This window comes from Euleptes europaea, chromosome 6 (genome assembly GCF_029931775.1).
Source record: "Euleptes europaea isolate rEulEur1 chromosome 6, rEulEur1.hap1, whole genome shotgun sequence".
NCBI lineage: Eukaryota > Metazoa > Chordata > Lepidosauria > Squamata > Sphaerodactylidae > Euleptes > Euleptes europaea.
In genome coordinates this window covers 50,299,258-50,322,138 of record NC_079317.1, presented here as the reverse complement: position 1 = coordinate 50,322,138, position 22,881 = coordinate 50,299,258, and the positions used below count along the sequence as shown (strand labels likewise).

Below are 22,881 nucleotides of genomic sequence, written 5' to 3'. Positions count from 1 at the left end.
TGGACTGCCTGTGGATTACAACAACATCAAAAAGGCTGCTTCATATATCTGAAATATCTCTTATTTGTGAAAAGACAAGCAGACAACACTGTCTTCAAAGATTTTCTTCTATCTGTTAACATTAAAATAGCAATCCTGATATGGGTAACACAAATGAAGAACTACAGCAGTCATTAGGTCTACTGAAGAAAGAAGGTATCAAATTTGTTTGTTTCCATAGAGCGAGGAGCTATTAAATGAAGGAGAAGCCACATAGGTATGCTTTATAGTAACATTGGCATTCCTCTACAGAACATACTGTGAAAGTAGCTTGTGTGTATGTGTGTGTTATATATAGTGCTTTGTGATAAGAATCTGTTAACTTTGCCCCCTTGAACTTTTGTGACATGGGTAATAAAATTAAATGAATGTCAAAGTTTGCCATGTTTACCAGTACTGTGTTTGTTCAATATTTTCATTCACAGAAACTAATGAAATATGCCATGGAAATGTTCTTCCGCTTGTGAGTGAAACAAATTGAAACAGGCTGTCCAGTTTGCATAGGGTTGCCAACCTCCAGGTACTAGCTGGAGATCTCCTGCTATTACAACTGATCTCCAGCTGAAAGACATCAGTTCACCTGGAGGAAATGGCCACTTTGGCAATTGGACTCTATGGTATTGAAGTCCCTCCCCAAACCCCGCCCTCCTCAGGCTCCACTCCTAAAACCTCCCGCCAGTTGCCAATTGGGGCCAACTCTGCATAGCTTCTGAGATCTGGTGAGATCAGGCTAGCCTTGGCCATCCATGTCAGGGCAATTTTCAGAGTACTGACAAATAAAGCCCAAAACTGGTGCAGGAGCAGTTTTTTACAGTAAAGGGGGGAAAATCAACCGTGGAGGAGTAGTTTTGGCTTAATTGAATTAACATTATGTATCACATTATTATCCTATTCTTCCTCCAAGGGCCTCATGGTTTCCCTTCCTCCATTTTATCTTCACAAGCTTGTGCGTTTGGTTAGTATAAGAGTGACAAGGCTAAGGTCACCCAATGAGCTTCATGGTTGCAGATTTGAACCTAGGTCTCCTCAGCCCCCAGTCCAGTACTTTAATCATTACACCACGTTGACGCTATTTTTAAAATGTTTCGGGGAGAAATGCTTTTTATGTATTTGTACACAATTCCATTCATAGAGACGGTACAGATCAGTATTTAAAATACAGAGATTTCTAGCAGCTCAAAGTCAGAAAAAAAGCAGAAAAACCTGAACTGTCATAGATATATATGTTTACTTTTGTTGCGCATATCCCTTCTCTGTCCATAATTACAAGGTGGGGTTTCCTGTCCCCTTATTTCCTATCAGGAGTAGACAGTGATGACTAAAGGTGTGCATATGTGATGACTTTTTTTTTTATAAACAGTGGGAGTGTCTTCCCTAAAGGCCTTTGCTCTGTCTAGATCCAGCTCTGCCACTGTACCAGGAGATACATACGTATGTAATGCAGTCTTCCAAAGATTACCATTTCAGTTCATGCCTACAAGACCTGTAACTATTAGAGATTTGAGGAATTAACATTAAAAGAAATAGCATTTCATTTCAATCGCTGTCTATATCTTCAGGTTCCCTAATAATCAGAGATGCAATTTGTCTGCTCTGGGAATGCTGTTTCAAATGCTAACCATCAGACAAATAGCGGTGTCCAGCAAATAAATCGCTCTCTCTTGATCTGTCATGTTTAGAACAATGTGAGGTGAGAAGTCCCTGAGCCACAAGTGGCCAACAAGTGTTACAAGTAGTCAAGACTTGTGGCCCAGAGACAAACGTGCCTTTTTTAGAAGAGTTGGTTTTTATACATTGATTTCTCTACCTTTAAGGAGTCTCAAACCAGCTTATAATTGCCTTCCCTTCCTCTCCCCACAACAGACACCTTGAGAGGTAGGTGAGGCTGAGAGAATTCAGAGAGAATTGTGACTACCCCAAGGTCACCCAGCAGACTTCAAGTGTAGCAGTGGGGAAACCAACCCGGTTCACCAGGTTAGAGTCCTTTGCTCATGTGGAGAAGTGGAGAATCAAACCCAGTTCTCCAGATTAGAGTCTACCACTCTTAACCACGACACCATGCTGGCTCTCACGCTGGCTTTACCTGAATTGCATTGCTGTTTGCTTCCTTGCTCATACGGAGATGCAAAATCACACCAAAGAAAGGTAAATGAGAGAAGGTTGTATATGTAACGTAGTGCCATTATAGGGCATTTTAATACTTTGAATTTGACTAGTGACACACTTGCCAAAAGACTGCTCACCACTGCTTTGAAAACCAAATGTGCCAACCTAGAGCCTTGTCAGTCTGTTTCACATGCTGGGCTAAAATAATGGGTTGTAAGACTGCTCAGGGATATAGTGATCCCTGCGACACATCCTCCCTAGATTGGATGATGCCATAGTATTTCCCATGAGCCAGAGGTGGCTCATTCAAGCAAGTATTGTGGGCAGAGCCAGTTGTCCTATCATACATGTTATATTCCAGACAGACCTCATCTCAAGCATTCGCTGGATAAGTAAATTACATAAAGGAATTGAATTTTTCAAATTGCATCTAGCAGCTACATTTCTTTGGCCAGCTCATTAACTAGTCATTACTGAAACACATGGCTGCCACCGAAATCAGCAGCCCTGTGTCTCCTCCTGTACTCCCTCTCATATATGTCTAGAAAAAGAAAACATGTTAATATTGTGTATTAACAATTAAAATAACCCCCAGCCCTGTAAGCTAGAGCTAATGAAATGGAGCAGAAGGCTAGCAGTTATCTGCAGAGGTGAGGGTAAGAGCCACAGTGTTGCAGTTTTTTGGCAGTAGCTTTTTCCACAATGTTCATTTCCATTCTCAGCTGGTATGAATGGGCACTGGAGCAATAGTAGGGATTTCATTAATTTGCTGTAGCAAAAAAAGCAACAGAGTTCAGCAACATCCTGACAACTAAAAATCTATTTTGGTGCCAAATTTTATAAGCAAAGGCAACCTCCACTAGGTGCAACTGATGAAGAATAGGATAATAATGTGATGTGTGTAAAGTGCTGTCAAGTCGCAGCCGACTTATGGCGACCCCTTTTGGGGTTTTCATGGCAAGAGACTAACAGAGGTGGTTTGCCAGTGCCTTCCTCTGCACAGCAACCCTGGTATTCCTTGATGGTCTCCCATCCAAATACTAACCAGGGCTGACCCTGCTTAGCTTCTAAGATCTGACGAGATCAGGATAACCTGGGCCAATAATGTGATACATAACGTTAATTCAATTAAGCCAAAACTACCCCTTTGAAATGGCCTTTTCAAAATGAAAACACAAGACTAAACAATCAGCTCAGGCCTCATTTAAACACTTCATTAACAATGTATGATAAAATATTTCATGCAGACTTAGGGTTGCCAGGTTTGGGTGGAAAACCAGAGAAAGAGAGAGAAGAACAGGACCCAGATATTCAACTAGTCTTCCTGTCTTTCCTATCCTAACTCAAAACCTTATGGTAGAACTACAGACAGGAACTAAGCTTCTACAAGATCAGCAGCAGAGTTACCTTCATTAACGAAGGATTTCAGCCTGGGATGTCACAGAGTCTACTGACTCAGTGTAAGGAGTTAGATTTACCTACACAGAGTTACTGAGCTGAGAAGGGTGCAATTCTGTTTAGGACTGCACTGTAAGTGACCTTGAGATGATGAATGGTATTAAATTCTCAGATTTTAGGATACTATGGTGACTAATAGCTGTTCTCAAAAGAAAAGTCATCACACTTTTTTCTCGCATATAATTTATTACCTATGTGACATTCTTGCTGCACATCTCATCCAGTTATGGAGTCACTTTGTACACTACAACTCACCTTTTAAAGCATGATATTCTTCCCCTCCATAGCATCACTGGCTTACTCACAAAGCTATCCATGGACAGATGTTGTGTACTGTTAAACTCCACGGTGGCAGCCTCGGTTTTGCCAAATGCTTTCCCTCCAGGCTTCTCAGCGCTGCATTGTTCAGTGATCTGACAGTTGAGGCTGCAATGCCCACCAGTCCTGGATATCTTCAACTTCAGCAGCAACTCTTCCTTCCTTCACCCAGCAACTCTTCCTTCCTTCACCCATCTGACATCTCATTCTCTTCTCACCTTCCATAGTGTCATTTTTTCTTCTGAGGAGGGCGATAGCTCGAAGTTTGATGCTCCTTCCGATCAAACCCATCATGGCCTTCCCTGAAAGCCAGGGAGGGAAAAAGAGAGAGAGAAAAGGGGAATGAAACCCAATCTAGAAAACAGAAGCTGGGTACCCAAGGTTGGGTGGGATAAATAAAATATATAGATAATGAAAATATAATTTATTTAAAGCGCTATGTCAAGATAAAATGTATTTTAAAACATTAAAACAGCACAATGGAATTTCCTAAGGTTGATGTACTATAACCACATACCAGACGCGTTTCGGCCTATTTGGCCTTCCTCAGTGGTCAATTGAAACCCATGTAAAACATACACACATATTTACAGATATATATACACATATACAGACAATATATATCAGACCAGGCATGTATATAGGTTGTATAATATATTACCAATTACATAAACATCTGGTAAGATTGTCTCAAGTTGTTATACTGGGCTGTATAAGTCTCCCATATAAAATGCGTGCAATTATCAACCTGGTAAAACTTCCCTGAAAGCCAAACAGGAAGTGCAGACCCTCTTTAGTGAAAAAAGACCAGGGCAGGCAGAACAGCCCATGATAGCTGCAGGGGTTCTCGCTCAGCCAAAGCCCAGAGGAGATGTTGCAAAGGAATAACAAGCTCTCCGTCAGTCTGAAGCACAAGGTCTCACATACTTTGAATAATGTAAGAGTAGAATGTTTACTCTGATGGGCGTAGCTGACAAACAGGAGGGCTTCAGCTCACTTGTGTCCAGCTCTGAGAAAGCTCAGGATGCCGACACAGCTGGATTGTGCAGCTGCAGGAAGGAGTGGCATCATTAAAGGCACAATCTCCTCCTGAGCAAGCCCCATTGAAATGCAGAGAAACTGCATGTATGTATCCACCCATGTCAATAAGGGCTTGCACAGGATTATGCCCAAGACTGTTTCTTCCTTACAGGCGGGCCCTTATCTGTTTGCCATTCCACTGCTGCACCAAGCTGCTTCCCACAAAGGCTTCCCCTCCACATAGGGACATCAGGAAGCCCCTGAAGTAAAGGAGACCATGCAGATGATTCATCTGGCTCCTGTTGCCTTCCCTCCAAATAAAACATAAAACTATTTTTTCTCCAGTAAAAGAGAAACAGCTGGGTGGCTGCAGGTGGAGCTCAACCCTGTAGCCACCCCAGGAGGGGTGGTGGAGCTTCAAAATGGCAGAAGTAAGCACCACATTTCTCCCCCTTTCAGACCTTTAAGGGGCTTTTTTCAAAGTTGCACAGAGACTCTAAATCTGGGTTTCAAACATAAGGCCTGCGGGTCAAATCCGGCCCCTTGAGAGCTCTTATCCGGCCTGTGAGCCAGCTGAGGCAGCCATCCCCCCCACAAACACACACACTCTTGTTCTGGGCTGGCAAGGCATGGTCCGGCCCAACCAAGTGGCATTTATGTCATATCTGGCCCTCATAACAATTGAGTCTGACACCCCTGCTCTAAATGGCTGTGAGCAGAGAGAAAAGGCAGCGTTTCGTTCTGCCATTTTGAAGGTGGGACACTATAGCAACACGTCACAGCTGGGAAAAAGAAATAAAAGCCCTTTAATAGGCTGCAGGGGGACCCCGCACACAGTGCAGGCATGACATGGAGGTGGAGGGGGGTGGAGGGGTGGCAGCAGAGCAAGTGGCGTGGGAATGGGTGGCGTGGCTGCCTTTCCCACATCTTCCCGTGCCACTTGCTCCTGCTGCTCCTGGGGGTAAGGGCACATTTTCATGCTGCTGTTTGGATGTAGCTCCAGATTCTGAGACCAGAATTCTGAAATATAAGTTATAGACATTTACATTATTAGTTTACTTCTGAAATTCAGGTTCTGCCAGATTTTTAAAAAAAAGACTTCAGAGTAACGGCGAGATTAGAAAATCATATCAAAAGCAAATAGTGTTTGTAGCAGACATGTTATATACTTTACTAATGATGCTAGACACTTTCCTCAGTGGCATCCTTGCAAATCGTGACTGCTTCCAACTCTTCTTCCTACAAACTCAGCAGAAGCACACCCTGAATTCACAGCAAGTAAAGCTGGGTTTTATTCCACTTACCGGAAGCACCTGTGGCAGTAGAGGTCATCATCGCAGCCGTGGCAGCGCAGGGTAGCATCTTCATTGCAGATGCAGCACCAAGGTAACTCTTCCTCATCGCTGTCCACTGCTTTAGCAGGCAAGACGAGGGCTTTAGATGTCGAAGCTTGCGCCTAATGAAGGAGAAGACAAATATAAGAAGGCCATGCACAAAAAAAGAGCACGAAGGCCACGCACAAAAAAAGCACCTTCTTGCCTCAAAGAGAAACTGTGGGAAACAAGCATGACTGTGAACCTATCCGACTCCTATGGTCATTGTTGAAGGCCCTACTTCAGATATATCTGCCATCTGATGCCACCACACAGTATTTGTCATGGGGTGATAGGGATAGTCACAAAATACTGGTAGGTTGCAAGCCAAGCATCTCTCTGCAATGGAGATAGCTGTTTCTGAATGGGGCTCCCTGAGAACACAAAGGTGCCTCTTCTGAAGCACCTCCTGCTCCACTGAGGTGCAGAAAACACTCTCTTTGCTTTAGGGAAGAGGTACTTCACTGAAGAAGCAAATGGCCTCCAGGAAACTTACTAGCTGGCACCATGGGTGCCCCACTGGGGATCACTGGGATAGTGTTTAATGCACTCAGCTAATCTCAAAGCAACACAGAGGTGTAAGAGTTGCAGGTGCCCACACAGAGAGGATCTGACTAGCTGCTCACCTGCTTGGGTTTCTTGACTGGTTTCTGATGTGCACTTCCTGCCTGGGTGGACTGATCTGGGGTAATGTTGAAGCCGCTTGCTTCATCCAGAGCGGCCTCCTCAGTAAGCTGTGGGAAATAAGAAAGAGCTTTGGAAACAGAAAACTTTTTCTTCGTATCAAAGACCCTTCTCAGTAATCACTTTCTTCTGCTCCCTTAATCTTTTATTTAGCAAACAGACATGCAACTAGCTAATCTATCAGCTGGCAAGAATGTATGTTTTTCATATATTTCCAAATGCCACCAAAGATAATGTAAACCCTTGCAGTGGAGTTTTTTTGATGCTTCTACTGGATACAAGATATATAAAGCCATTGCCAGGTAATGAATACAATCAGTGTTAATCAGGCCAGGCCTGGTTGTGCAGAACGTACATTTCCTTTACTGCTCAATGTTTTGGGCCAGACACCTAAATGTTCGTGTATCAGAGAAGAGATTAACAGCAAGGATTGTTCATCGTTGTGGCACTTAGTTCAATGTCTATAGGTGAAGTTTAAAACGACTTGTTTTCTCATGAAATCCAATTCTACACATTCCACTTACGTTTCCCAAACTTACTGACAAAATTTCTTCTAAATATCTGCCTTGCCATCTGACCAGCACTTCCTGTCCAATCTGACATCATCGCCATCACCACTTCTCCCAATACCAAATGTAAAATGGTCCTCAACCTAACAGTGGGGCAGCGAAATGACACCACCCATAGACAAGATAAAGGTTCCTGCATACTTGGGCTGGTGGTGCACATTTCCCAGCTATGTGGAACAATACTTGTTTTTCCAGAAGGCATCTCCCCCCACCCAATAACCCTCAACCTGATTAAGACCAAGCATACTCATTGCCTTCCATGAAACACGGAACTTTGGGGCAGCTGAGCATCCGCTAAAGAAATAAAGGGTGGGATGGGAAATAGGCCTGGCCTAGCCTCTAAGCATGTAGTAGCCTGGATGGCAAAAAGCACACCTCCCCCTCAGGCTCCTCTTGAGGGGAGGAGGGAAAGGCAGACTATAAATGTTTTAATTCAAAATGTAATAAATACGTTTCCACCCTCAGACGAGGAGCTTCTTGCTCATCCAGCTCCAAACCGCCATTTGCAACAGGGAAAATACAATGCAGTGCTGGACTGCTGAGAGCAGTCATCTCTAGTCCCAAAGGACAGCCATCTCGTGTTCTTGTAGTACAGCATGAGGGGAAATGAACTCTATCTGTTTAGTCTCCCTACCTCCCTGTTCCCTGGAGCCCCCCATCTGACCACCATCTATGACTTGAATAGTAGGTAGTATGTACTAGGCATTATATATCAGCTACAACCAATAATTGTCAAGTTGAGTCCACAGAAAGCCCTGAGAATTAGATGTGAGACACATCTACCAAAATTCAGCCTGTGCACCTTCACCAAATTCTGGCCAAAGGAGAGAATTAGAGGGAAACCAACCAGACCTGCAAAACTAATAAAAAAACCAACCCTCCAACAGTAACAGGCCAGAATAATTATTGAGACCCTTAAAAAGTTCTGCTCCAAGCTTGTTTACCTCTGCCTCAACTTCACCTGCCTCCTTCCCAAATTCACCCAGAGCTGGTTCTGACAAGGCCATAACTGCAAGCTTATACTCTAAGGCAGGGGTCCTCAACCATGTTAAGCCTCTGGGCACTTCTGGAATTCTAAGAAAGGGTACTGGACACCACCACAAAATGGCTGCCATAGAAGGCTGGGCCAGTCATAAAATGGCTGTCATGGGGTGGGGGCAATTATCAAATTTTAGGAGGTTTCATGCCAAGCACCCTCCTTATTATAAGATGGGTACTCCCTCCTGACACAATGATGAAGCCTTCTGGGGTCCTCCTTTTCCCACGAGGTAGAAGAAAGCAGAATTGGCTCTTCGCTTTGAGGAAGAAGGAAGTGGGCACCAGAAAACACGTTGACGGGCATCATAGTGCTCACAGCTACCATGTTTGGGATCACAGCTCTAAGGTCATGAGACAGAAAAAGAGGGAAATGGGAGGGGGAAAGTAAGATTAACACTTGGTGTTCAAAGGAAGCAAGATAATCAGCAAAGGGCAGGAAAAGAAGGTGAGAAATTAAAATCAAGGTGGAAATGCAAGTCAGAGGAGTTTGTGTTTTTTTTAAGGGTGAATACAGGACACAAAGCCAGGTCTGAAGGGAAGGGCTTCCATGCCCTGTCCTCCCTGCTACATCCATTTCTGATCATGAGAAATTTTATTCCTAGAGCTGAGAGGCTTGCAACACCAGTTGGGTGATTGTAATGGGAAGCGAATGAGATCACCCTTTTTGACTCTTGTATCAGTGCAGCACCACTCCCAGAAGAGAAAGAAAGGAGCAATTCCCTCCCCATTACATGTGTCCAACCAGTGCAGCTATTAGTACACAAGTCCTCAACCCTGGGAATAGACTTTCCCGGGATCGGAATTTGCGCCAGGAGGGAGGGTAGGAGGGTGGGAAGATCCTCTGGTCCTTGTGCCCATGGATCACAGTTGGGATATGGCACTAGAAAAAGTCAGCTTAATAGCAAATGGGAATTAGATTAGTAGAGAATACAAGAAGGAACATGAGGAGAAACTGAACAAAGGGCCAGGAGGATGTCTGAAACCGAGAAGAAGCAGCTTAAATTGAATACAGCATGATCAGTGACAACAGCAAACATGCTGAGAATGCTGAACAGGATGAGGCAAGCAGAAGGAAGGACAAGAAGTAAGAGGCTTAAGTGAGGAATCTGGAAGACCAACGAGCAATATTATAAAATGTGCCAATGAACATTGAAGCATCCAAACAATTTTTAGAATCTTCTCTTTCCTTTGCTCAAGCTAAAAAAAACTTTAAAAAACTGCAAGACATACGGACCACTCTAGGGAAATCTTTGAGAGCGTGCTCCAAGGACAGAGTTATCATAAGGATAACCTGGACATGATGAAATCCTCGCTTGCTGGCTATACACCAGGTGCATTAAAGAAGATTCAAGAGCAACAAGATTAATACCACAAAAGTAATGGCTGGCAACTACTTTAAACCTGTTTCAAAACTCTTTGAATGGCCTCTTCCTCTTCCATTTCTTCATCACTGTTGGGGAGTTTGTAATCATCCAAAGTAACTGTGAAAGAAAGTTCGTGAAACTGACATTGTAATTTACATACATATATCATTTCATGTTTTTAGAGACACCTTATACCTCCACTTATGCAGATTCTACCTACAGGGGTTGAGCTGTGTTTATACCAGATCATAGGCTTTTTCTAGTCCTTGCAAATGAGTCAAGAATCTGAATCTCCCACTGCTGGTATAGGCAAGGCCTGCTCTAGCTGTTGGCACTGGGATTGCCAATTTCTCAATAGGTTACTGCAGGTGTGTCTTTAACTTGCAGCTTCATAGGCTTCATTTGTTAGTGGCTGACAAATGTTTGTCTTCATACTGTGAAAAACGTCAAAACACCTGAGCTTTCTTGAAGCGATATTATACATATTTTAGAGGAAAAGAGTATTGGGGCAGAAAGAATAGGACTGCTAAATAACAGAAGACAAAAGTGTGTCTTGAATTTGTCTTGAGGCTAGAAGAATAGCACCTTCACAGTTTTGCTTGTGAAAATCATAGAGTTCTTGTTACCAGTGTGCCTTGAGCAACCACTCATTTTTTTTATTATTTGCTTCTAAATAACCACAGCCCTGACCTGGATGGCCCAGGTTAGCCTGATCTCGTCAGATCTCAGAAGCTAAGCAGGGTCAGCCCTGGTTAGTATTTGGATGGGAGACCACCAAGGAATACCAGGGTTGCTGTGCAGAGGAAGGCACTGGCAAACCACCTCTGTTAGTCTCTTGCCATGAAAACCCCAAAAAGGGGTCGCCATAAGTCAGCTGCGACTTGAAGGCACTTTACACACACACAAATAACCACAATGTTGGGACTAGGAAACAGACATTTACTTGTTTTGCATCTTGGACTAATTCCCATTAGTCAGCAAATAAAGATTAACCTCTTCCAAAGAAATAAGCCTCTGTTCCTCAGAACAGTCTCGTGTACCTTGCTCAGGGTCTTGGCCTCTGAGTACAGCCAATCGCTTGGCCACTTCTAGAATCTTCTCCTGCCTGGTGTTCTCTTCCCTCAGCTCAGTAGCAGCCTCTGCCAGAAGTTTATTCTTCTCTTCTTCCAACTGTTTGGGATCCAGATCATCAATGCTGGTGATCCCATCAGTTCGATTTAGGTCATTCAAACTCTGTGTATTGATTTCTGGAGAGCAAAGACTTAGGGTGAATTCACACATGCATGATAGAGACACATCACAGATAGAATGCTAATTCCCCCTGGAATTTCAGTGCAAGCAGTTTTACACATTCAACTTCTAGTCCATCAAGGATGAGACACAGATCTACCAGAATGCATATCATTACTAGGAATGCTGCAGAATTTGTGTCAAACACGTTCAACAGTCAAACGTCCGTGTTCAAATGAGATGATCAGATGTCAGCCAATCACAAGGGCTGACCAACAGGCAGCAAACAACTCAAATGTCTTCTGAATAGGTGTGAGGTTTTTTTCCCCCAAAACTGTGTTTGTACAAAGTGTTACTGATCCAAGCAGACTGGCAGCCATGAATTAGGGACTACTTAAACAAACACAGAAGAATAGGATTTTTTTAAAAAAAATACGGCGTTTATGTATGACTGGTTTATACAATCTAGGGCTGCATCCACTCAGTGAGCCACAGTTTCCCTGCATTTTTGCCTGCTGTGCCCCCAGAAGGATTTTGGAGGTTTTTGAATTGGTAATACTATTGTGCTCTAGTGACATAGTGTTCTAACAATGCATTGCCATGATCACTGCAATCCCAGCTTTCTTTTTTTTTTTTTAAAGTGTCTATTTATTTCCATTGCAGGGTCATATGGAGAAATGTGATCCCTGCACCTCTTCCCTTATACCTGTGCAACAGAAGGAGCTAGAGACTTTGTACAAAAATGAAAGCTGGGACTTCAGTGACCCTGGCAGTATATTGTTAGAATGCTACACCACAATAGCAATTACTGATTTTTTAAAAAAATTCTCCAATAGCCTTCTGATGGCATGGCAGGAAAAATGGTGGCCATGGCTGTAGAACACAAGAAAAGCCATGCTGGATCAGGCCAAGGTCCATCAAGTCCAGCAGTGTGTTCACACAGTGGCCAACCGGGTGCCTCTAGGAAGCCCACAAACAAAACGACTGCAGCAGCATTCTCCTGCCTGTGTTCCAAAGCACCTAATATAATAGGCATGCTCATGTAGGAAAAACCAATTAAGCTGTACTACACTGTTAGGAAGAAATACAGTGAAGCAGCCTGCCAAACAGCCATGAACGTGCCAATGAATAGTTGAACTAATTATCAAAAAAATCCACTCCTCATTTGGGAGCAGAACACAGGATGTGAGCCTAATTGGTGGGTGTTCAAGCATCATTAATCGGTATACAGAAGATGCCACTGGTTGATCTTACTAAACACAGAATTAACGAAGAAAGGCACAACAAAAGCTACAATGTTATGATGGTGATCTGAGACATCTATAGCCAGCTTTCCCAACATACACAGCAGACATTAATGTGAAACGTATTTACATTTCCTCAATCTGACTTCCTTAAAGTTCCCAGACCCTTGGTGGTCATGTTACCACTTCTCCACAGTCTCTCCACCCCAGTGCAGGATTGACCCACATAGGGAAATGATAAGAGGCACAAGGCTTAACTCCTCGCAACTATATTTTAAATGTTTTTTTCTTCAAAGATGAGAGCTAAGCTTATAAATGTACATGTATCACTTCATAACAAGTAACAAAAGCTTGACAGCCCTTCTTGCCAAAGCATGTGGCAAGACCAGTTTGCTGATCTAGCATTTGAATTATTGGAATGTACATCTGTCGTGCAAATTGTGAAGTCAAGCTCACATCACAAGTGAAGAACCCGCTATGACTGCTCTTTAAATACTATTATCTGTCTTCTCTTCAAGATTTTCTGAAACTTTGCTGCACCTTTTTCAGGTTGGTGTTATAAAGAGCAGGTTTACTTTTAGAAAACTTTGTGGAAGTTCTAGCATTGTACAAGTCATTATAGGATGAGACTGAGGGAGAATGAAAACTGAACGAGAACCTTGAGGGAGAACACCTGAGCTCTGATCTATTGCAACTTCCTCAGCCATCTGGTTCAGCAGGTCATCTGACTGCTCCACTTGTGTCCTGGTGCTGGAGAGCTGATGAACCTAGCCAGAGTGAGAGAGATACAAACAGAGTTAGACAAGCAAAACGAGGCACTCAGTGGGTCACAGTTAGGAGACAAAGAACACCACCAAGCAGAAGGATTCCCAGATTTTTCAAACAGCTTGAGAGCTTTTGCATTATGTTGTGCCAATCAAGATATCTCTTTTCTAGAGCGACTGAAGAACCCACAGCACCAGCAGCAGGAAGCTGGACTGCATGCCAGGCCGGAATGGGGATCGACAAAACCCAACTCTATCTGCAGCCCAGCTGTTTGAGAGCTGAGATCAAACCAACAAGGCAGCTTTTAATAGTTTTATATATCGAGTATAATTCAACGGGAAAATATTCCTAGTCAACACAGAGCATCTTTCTTATATAACAAGGTCCTCTTTGTTCATTCCCTTGCTTTCCTTATATTTGAAATACCCCAAAAAATTTCCAAGAGCATTCAGTGAGCGTCCTGTTTCTTCCCAAGATAGGTAACTCTTGCCCCTATTCTTGAGATGAAGAAACTGAAGTACATAACCAACCAGTCCACTGCTTTCAACAAAGACTTTATTCAAAACATTCACATCCTTATGCAACTAAATGAGATGATATTGCACCCCTGAGTCCACCACAGGGACACGGTCCCTTTTGAAAGTCCAAGTACATAATGTCTACATGCTTGTTCACTTTCTCAAAGAACTCCAAAACACGGGTGAGGCAGGACTTCCCTAGGCAGAAGCCATTCTGATTTGCCCTCTGCAGGCTTTGTTCCTGTATGTGCCTAACAATCCTATCTTTGATTACAGTTTTTACTGATTTGCCTGAGACAGACATTAGGCTGACTGGCCTGTAATTTCCTGGTTCTCCTCTGGACCCCTTTTTGAAAATTGGTGTAACATTTGATACTCTCCAATCTTCTGGTGCAGCAGCTGACTTAGTAGTAGGTTACACACATGAGTTAGTAGATCAACTATCTCACATCTGAGTTCTCTAAGAACTCGTGGGTCAGGAGAATTATCAGTTTTTAATTTCCCAAAAGGTCTAGAACTACATTCCTTGTCACCTCAATTTGACTCAGCTCTTCAGAAAAACAGTGGCTGTAACATGGGCACATGCCCCACACTTTCCACAGTGAACACAAGCAAAAAATCCATTGAGCTTCTCTGCCACCTCCCTATCTTCCATTAGCAACTTCTTTATTCCTTGCTCATCCAAAGGCCCAACTACTTCTTTGGCTGGTTTCCTGCTCCAGATATATTTAAATAAATCTTCACTGTTTGTATTGATGCTTTTAGCAACTGGCTCCTTAAATTCTCTTTTTGCATGCCTAATGATTGACTTGCATTTCTTTTGCCAGTGCCTGTGGTCCCTTCTGTTCAATTCACTGGGGCTGACGTAAAAGAAGCCTCTTTTAAAAGAAGCCTCTTTATTTTTTATAGCTTCCTTGACCTGTGTTGTAAACCACGCAAGCATTCTTTTAGGCTTGGCAGTGCCTTTCCTAACCTGGGGAATGCATTCTCTCTGGGCATCAATAAGTGTGGTTTTCAATAGCTTCCAAGCATCATCTAGGGATTTGAGTTTTTTGCGTTTCCCTTTCAACTTCCTTTTAACTATTCAACTTCCTTTTAACTATTCACCTCATTTTTGTAAAGTTCCCTCCTTTGAAATCAAACGTTACAGTTTTGGAATTTAGGGGTAACTTTTCTTTGTGCTCACTGTTCTCAGTTGGTGCAACAACCTGTACATCTCTCACCAGTCTTGAGCCCCGCTCAGAACAAAGTCCAAGATCACTACCTCTCTCACTGGCTCTGTGGCCAACTGGTCCAGTGAACACTCATTTATGATGTCTAAGAATCTCAATTCTACAGCATGACTCGAGCACGTGTTTACCCAGTCAATGTGAGGGTAGTTGAAGTCTTCCAGTATCATAGCATTATCTGCTTTAGTCACCTCCCTTATTTCCTTCTCAATCTCAAGATCCGACTCAAGGGCTTGATCAGGTGGGCGACAGTACACCCTACTCTTAAGTAGCCTTTAAAGCCCAGTATTTCCACCCATATTGCTTCTGTTGGGGAGTTCATTCCCCTAATGTTTTCTAACTTATTTGATTCTATGCCTTCTTTGATGTACAACGGAACGCCTCCCCCAACCCGTACCTCCCTGTCCTGTCAATAGAGAGCTTATACCCAGGGATGACTGTACCCCATAGCTTTTCCACATTCCACCATGTTTCTAAGATATTTACTATATCTAAATTGTCCTACAGAACAAAACAGCAACTACAGAACACTACAAACAAAATAATCATATGGTAACTTCACATCCAATATAAAATATAATATCAAGTTATGGTAATGAAAACCAAAGAACACACAACAATAAAAAGGGAAAAGAGGGGGGGAAAGGGGGGTCCTTCCCTCTACGATGACTGAGACTTTATCTATTCATTTCTAAAAAAATATGTCCTGATATAACTATTCAATATTTTATTCAAAATTTTCATGTAATCCCCTCCAACCATTAAAGAAAATTCTTTAACAAGCTACGCTCTTGAAATTCCATTGAACTCAGTTTGTACTGTTGTGTAGTTGACATTTTGTTCCGCATGTGTCTATATTTAATAAAATTTATTTTAAAAAACTGACATTGAGCACCAAGCATTCCAGCTCCCCCATCTTGGCTCCGAGACTTCTGGCATTGGCATATAAAATGAGCCATGGTATGGAACACTGCTGTAACAAATGGAAATCTGGTAAAATAGCCTCCTTTTCCCTCTTCTGCTGAAACGAGCCACCAATAGAAGCAGGAGAAGGAGATAATTTTCCTGATTCCACCTTCTTGCTGCAGCACTCCATACCATGTTGTGTTTTTCCACTGTATCAGCAGTGCCACCTGGTTTTGACAGCAGTCTGGGATGTAGGTTGCTGAGTGCCAGTTGATGACGTTTTATTTTGATGTCTGTTAGGATATTATTTTACTATCTTGTATTTTAAAGATTTTGTATGTTTTATTGTTGCTGAATTCTTGTTTATTGAGCCGCCCTGAGCCCTGTGACCCAGGGGAGGGGTGCAGCATAGGTCTAAAATAAAGTAAAAGTAAAGTTTTGTTTGCAAGGCTCTCCTGATCCTCAGAGTAGGTTTTCAACACAACAGCGAGCTGCTTGGGGAAGGCAGGGAAAGATCCTCCCCTGCCTTCTACTCTGCCAAAAAGATACTTCTGTGAGCTGTGACACAAGGTCCAACCCATGGATCTATGCAAAAGACAGCTATCCCTAGTATTTTGTTGCCACTAGAAAACAGTATCTGGTAAAGAGTTACAAAGGAGAGAGGGACCTTACTGGCCTGGGAGCTGTGGAGGGAAGAGGTCTGCCCTGCAAGGCTGCCAGGCGGTTTTCCATCTCTTGGGTAGATGGAATGGGCTTCGTAGGGCCATCTTTCAGTGCTGCCAGTCTGGACTCTATTTCAGCCTGTGAAGGGACGGACTCTGCAGTGAAGAGCAAATTGGTTTATTAACCATCAGAATTAATTGTGTGCCTTTCTTTGCTTTCATTCTTACACAGCGGAACTTAACACAATTCTAGGTAATCAAGGACACACCCATTATGAAGAGAGATCCAGGAAAGCCGCTCAGAGCCTGACCTAGCCAGGAATGGGCGGCATACTAATCAAACAAATACATCAATAAATATTGAAGACCACATAGGGGTACTGGCACAGGACATTTATCTCTCTGCTAATGTCTGTATGTGTTTAGTATCATCAAATCTGAATTCTGCTGTCTGAATAAAGCCAGAGAATTGGACTATTTATTCACCGTCTGCTATTTGCACGACAAAGAGTTATTCAGAATGCTTAAGCTCCATCTGCTGATCACCAGAAGGCTTGCAAACACACTCCCCATCCAGCGTCAGTCATTTCATCAGACTCCGCCCACACAACAAGCAAGTAAGCCTTTGCAACCTGAAGGCTAGAAACTGGCTTGGAAAAACAAAGAATGCTTCCCATCACACTTGAAAATACACTTCTGCTAGTTTTCCAATTGCAAGCTGGTAAATACCCAACCTTGAATTAGGGGAGAGTCCCCAAACTTTTTCAGCCTTTGGTCACCCTTGGAATTCTGACAAAGGTTGGTGGGCACAACCACAAAACAGCTGCCACATGAGGTTACCACAAAATGGCTACCACAGGGACACAGCCATGCACAAATGGGAAGCCAAAGTGCAGAGGAGAGGGTAATTTAAAAAATACATTGGAAAAGAGGTATAAGGGAGAATGAAAACAACACTGGTGGCAGCTGCCGCTGAAACAACATTACTTTAAACTGTGCAGCCAATCAGATCTCCAGTGACCAAAGAGAAGCCTTTCTGGGCAAGCGCCCCACCTGACCCCACACACTTTTAAAAAACTCTTGGTGGGCAGCAAGGAAGGTGTTGGTGGATGCCCACAGGCACCATGTTGGGCATGGAAAATCGAAGGTAATTTCTCTCTGGCTTTTTTCCTTCAGCACCTTCAAACAAATGGATCAAGGAGAGCCTCCTGCAGCAGTAAAGCAAGCAGTACAAGAAGGCCTATGGCCCAGTGGTGCTGCATATTCTATGCATGCAGAAGCCCCAGCTTCAGCCCCTACCACCTCCAGGTAAAGGATCTCACAAAGCAGTTGCTGGGAAAGACCTTGCTCTACATGAGACCCTGCTGAAGTCCTATAATTTGCTTGTGCCAAAACCCTATCACGTTCTGTGTTCCCATTAGGGTTGCCAACCTCCAGGTAGTACCTGGAGATCTCCCGCTATTACAACTGATCTCCAGCTGATAGAGATCAGTTCACCTGGAGAAAACGGCCGCTTTGGCAATTGGACTCTCTGGCATTGAAGTCCCTCCCCAAACCACGCCCTCCTCAGGGTCCACCCCCAAAATCTCCAGGTATTTCCCAACCCAGAGATGGCTACCCTAGTTCCCATGCTTTTTCAAGACTGTACAAGGGGGCTGACCACTACTATCAACATTTCTCCTTCTCTTGCATTGTATAGAAACAGCCCACTTTCATTTTTTGAACTCTGTACGATATGACATCTGAAAGACAGGAAATATAATTAGACTCACTGGGCTTTGATTCCTTCTTGAGCCTCTCCAGCCTCTCTGCGATGGCTCGATCCTCTTTGGACAGCCCTCGAAACCTGGAGTCTGTTTGACTTTGGGATTTCACCAAGCCTTTCTGAGGCCCCTGTGGCTGGTTCTGCTTTGCCTCGAGAGCCGCCACACGCCTGCAAGAACCGCCAGCATAAGCTTTATGCTCTTCCATCACATTTTAATCCCTTTCTTACTCCAAGGAGCTCAGGGTGGTACACAAGCAGCCTAACCTTTCCTCATTTTGTCCTCACGACAAACCCTGTCTGAAAGCTTAGACTGAGAACGTGTGACTGTCCCAAGGTCACCTAGTGAGTTTCATGGCCAAGTAGGGATTTAAATTGGCATCTCTCTAGGCCTAGACTAACAACTAAACCACAGTGGTATACATTACAGCAGGAGATCTGAAGCAGAATTCTAAAAGCCCATCAGTCTTCTAAAACCTGGTAACTTGATGACTGCAGTTTCAAATTAGGGCTTACAGGTATTAATTCACTTTCACAGATCAAACATCAGAGTTTTCATATCCCCACACCTCACAGTCACCTTTTCAAAATCGATCAAACGTTCAGCTAGAATCTTGTTGAGTAATAAAGTAATGGACATGGGAACTGTCCTTAAGAGACATGCAGTTTAAGCGGTTATTAACATGGAAAACTAATTTTCCTGAGCTTCAAGATGTTTTGAGGCCCGGAAGCACAGCTAATCCATTACGAAATGAGAATTGTTACTTCAGCCGGAAAACCATTGTAGATCAGACTCTGAAAGCTATCTGGACCTTTTCCTTGTACTGTATGTTAAGAATTCTGCCACCAATAGACAATTTTATAGGCAGCTGGTTAATGGTCAGAACTATTGGTCTCGGTTTGATTCTAAACAGACACAGAATGCTGAAGTATGTACACTGACACACACACACACACACACACAGGATATGGAATTAAGCCAACTATGTTGTTATTAGGACTCACTTTTTATAGTTCTCTGGTGGGGACCATTTAGCTGCGTTGGACTGAGGTGGTCCACTAAAAAGCAAATGAGAAAGTCACAGGGGGAGAATATGGATTTATTTACAATGGCAAGAAATATCTTGTCTTTGCCCTCATTCTTATGAGAAGCCTTGAGAACAGCAGCATGACACTTACAAGTCCAGTCCTCACAAACTACAGATCACATGGTAAACCATTTCTTAACTGTGTTCTTCAGACTATAGGCAATGGGATCACATGACTGAATTCTCCCTCATATAAAATGAACAGTCAAACGCACCCCTTCCTCCATATGGAAAGATGTCCAGGGATGCTTTCACAAGGAGGATTTTCACTGTCACCCAATTTGCGAGTGTTTTTTTCTTTTTCCACAAGGCATTGCCCTGCATTCATGCCCCAACCATGGGGGGGGGGTTTGTTAACCCCATGAGTTTGCCAAGGCTGTAATTAGCCCTGAGAAGAGAGGTGGAAATCACCTACCATCTCCTGCCCAGTGCTGAACTGCAGCAAAATCGAGAGAGGGGAACTTGTTCATGGGGGGGGGGGGGGAATTGAGCTGTGCTACAACAGGCAGGCAAGTACAAGAGGTGGAAAGCTTCAAGTTTTGGGTTATTCCTAAGCAGTGCTACGTAAATATGCAGAACGTTTTTTTAAAAAATGTTTGTGTTATTGCTCAGTTCTTCTTCAGCACTATACATGCACCCAAAATGTCTTTTAAAAGGGAACAGAGAGTCGGCAGGGCTTCATGACAGAGAAGAGACCGCAACAGAGGGAGGGGATAATGGTACTGTGTACCTACTGTGAAAAGGAAAGCCCAGCTAATGGATTAACACTGTGCGGTGTGGAATCTCTATTGCAAGTGCAAATTGAGAAAATATTGCACTGCGAACATGATTAGGACAGTAATACTCCCTATTGTGAAAAGCACCCCAGGCGAAGTGTTCTAGCCTCGGCTTCTTCCCAACATGCCAGCTTTCTACAGGTAGGGAACTTTTTTGGCATTCTGAAGCATTCAGCCATGTGCACCTCCACTTTGCAGTATGAAAACGTACTGTCGAGAAACAACTTTGCCTTCCCGCCCTCTGTTTTCAAGAACTAGTTCTCAGCATTAGGGCACAAGAAGCAACATATTTTCTGAGCCCTGATGTGCACTCAGTCAGGGGAAGGGGGGAAGAAAGAAGGAATGTAGCCGGTAGACTAAGGATTGTTACAGTGCCATCCTAAGCAAAGTTACACTGTTCTAAGTGCAGTGAAGTCAGTGGGATTCAGAAGGTATACCTCTGCTTAGGATGTCACTGAAATTCTCTGAATTCAAGAGTACCAAGAAACCTTAATTAAGAAATGCATTATTGCAGTTTCAGAATTGTATGTCGCAATAAGGATATTGGAATATACTACAAAAGTGATTATATAAAACAAGGATGGTAACCAGAACATTCTGAATGATGTGCCTATGAAGCCAGGTAATATAACAGACTAGTATGAGATTTATTATGACTATAACCATGTATATACCCTTATTGCCAAGTAATCATTAGAATTTGTTTATGAACTACTGAAGTGCTTCACTACAGTGGGTGGAATACTAGGAGCAAGGAGGCCTCTGTGGATTATTGAGTAGGGGGCTGGCAGTTGAAAGGCTAGGCTAGAAGAAAGGCAGAGGAAAGGGAAGGTCCTTTCTTGCCCACCTCCTCTACGTCGGTACCCTGCAGCTTGTCCTCAAGACAAGTCTGGAAAACTTGGCCAGCCTCATCTCTTAGGATTAAATTATCACCACTGCCTACTGTTGCCTTCTGCCATTCATATTGCACTTTCAGTTTGCAAAGTGCTTAGCCATTTACACTGTGTTCATCCTAACAGCCCTATTATGAAGCTAGTTATATTGTTTTTATGCTGCAGAAAGGAGGAAGGGCTATTGACTTGTTCAAGGCGACATCACTCACTCTTAGCAGAGACAGGAGGTGAACAACTTGGGACTCCCAGATTCACTTTTCTATCCACCAGATCACATTCACTCTGAGAACTACAATTAAATTAGAAGTCTAATATAGACACTTTAAGTGCTATCAATATGTTGGCATCATTTACACTTGAGCCTCAGAAGGCTAGATCGTAGGTTCTGGCTGTGTGGCACTTGGTTTAAATCAGTACATCTAAGAGTCTTTCCAAACAGCAGCCGTGCCCAGACGATAGGCAGGTGCAGAAGGTACAGGGAAAGAGGACCATGCTAAAGACCGAGCAAAAAAACAAAAGAGCAACCCTGGGTCAGAATTCCATAGATGCCCACAGGCTCAGAAAGTTCGGGGACCTCTGGGGTAGTGTATATTGTTAGATGTCCTTTTGACAAGCTGCATGTTGACAAAACCTTGAAAAAACTTAGAATACATATTGCAGAAAACAAAAGTAATATTCATCTAAAAAAGAACAGGTGCCCTTTTGGTTCAACACTTTCTAAAGCACCACCATGGTCTAACAGATGTTACATTTTGGGCTATTTTCAGGTCAGAATTCCACAGGGGTAAAATGTTATTGAACAAAGAGGCAGAATGGATTTTGAGACGGATGGCTCTGATCCCTCATGGGTTAAATTAAAGCCTCCAATGGTTCTCTCTCATACAATATAAAAACTGAGCCAGACCATCAGGCTTTTCTCTCAGAAGCTCCGCTGCTGTGGGAACTGCTTTGATTATACAATTTTACAGGTAAGCTGTATATTTTTCAAAGTTTTACAGTGATCGCTGTAATTTTTCTTTTAAGAGCTGTGCTTATACTCATGCATGGTCTGTGTAATGTTCTTTTAATGCACCTATATAATATCTGAAACATGTTCATGGATTTGTGGGTATGGACAAATTTATATGCTTTTCACACGCTCAGTGATTATTGTCTTTTTACTAAGTTTCTTAATTCTGCTTTTTAATGGTATTTTTTGTTTTTATTTACATTCTTATAGACCCCCCCCCCAAAAAAGCATATGCAAAACGCACAGGGGCAGCACAACTGAATAAAAGTATTTCCCTTCCCATTACATTGTTGCTCTTTTGTTTGTTTGCAGTTGTAGAAGGCCTGAATGTCTTTTCATTCAGCTAGCACAAAGGGGCAATTCATATTCGCCAGTTCCTGTATGTTAACAAAGGAAATTGATGTGTACAGACACATCGGTCAGAACCACAGCTGTGTTCTCACCTGGTTAATTCCTTGTGGCATTGCTTGCACACCTTCTGTTGAGTGTTTCCACAACGGGGGACGCTCGCACTGAATCCGAGGCAGCCAGAACAGAACGCTCGGCCACAGTTCTTGCATCCATACTGAGAGAGGCAGAAAAAGGGGAAACGAAGGAAGCAGGCCTCCTTAGAAGCTGGCTGTACTAACACTGAGAAATCTCTATTGTAGTTTTTGGGAAGGATCACAAAGAAGATGCTTCTAGACCAACATGTGCCGAACATACATAGCAAAGGGGCAGTTGTGTTAGCTTGCTGCAATCACAACCAAATAGAGATCTGGTAGCACCTAAAAGGCTACCAACGTTTAATCTTACATAAGCTTTCGTGGACTGCAGTCCATTCCATCCAT

General features: G+C 43.1%; 1 protein-coding gene across 1 annotated transcript; it reads right to left on the bottom strand.

Moving 5' to 3' along the window:
* Positions 1-4,103: 4,103 nt before the first annotated feature.
* Positions 4,104-22,881, bottom strand: ZFYVE19 (zinc finger FYVE-type containing 19). The gene is made up of 11 exons (XM_056851876.1): positions 22,847-22,881; positions 22,495-22,731; positions 19,291-19,344; positions 18,296-18,456; positions 16,534-16,679; positions 13,117-13,210; positions 11,010-11,216; positions 10,007-10,086; positions 6,941-7,048; positions 6,246-6,397; positions 4,104-4,223 (listed from the first exon to the last, which is right to left on the bottom strand). Exons 1-11 carry the CDS (start codon positions 22,879-22,881, stop codon positions 4,151-4,153), a joined length of 1,347 nt encoding a protein of 448 aa, XP_056707854.1. The 3' UTR covers positions 4,104-4,150.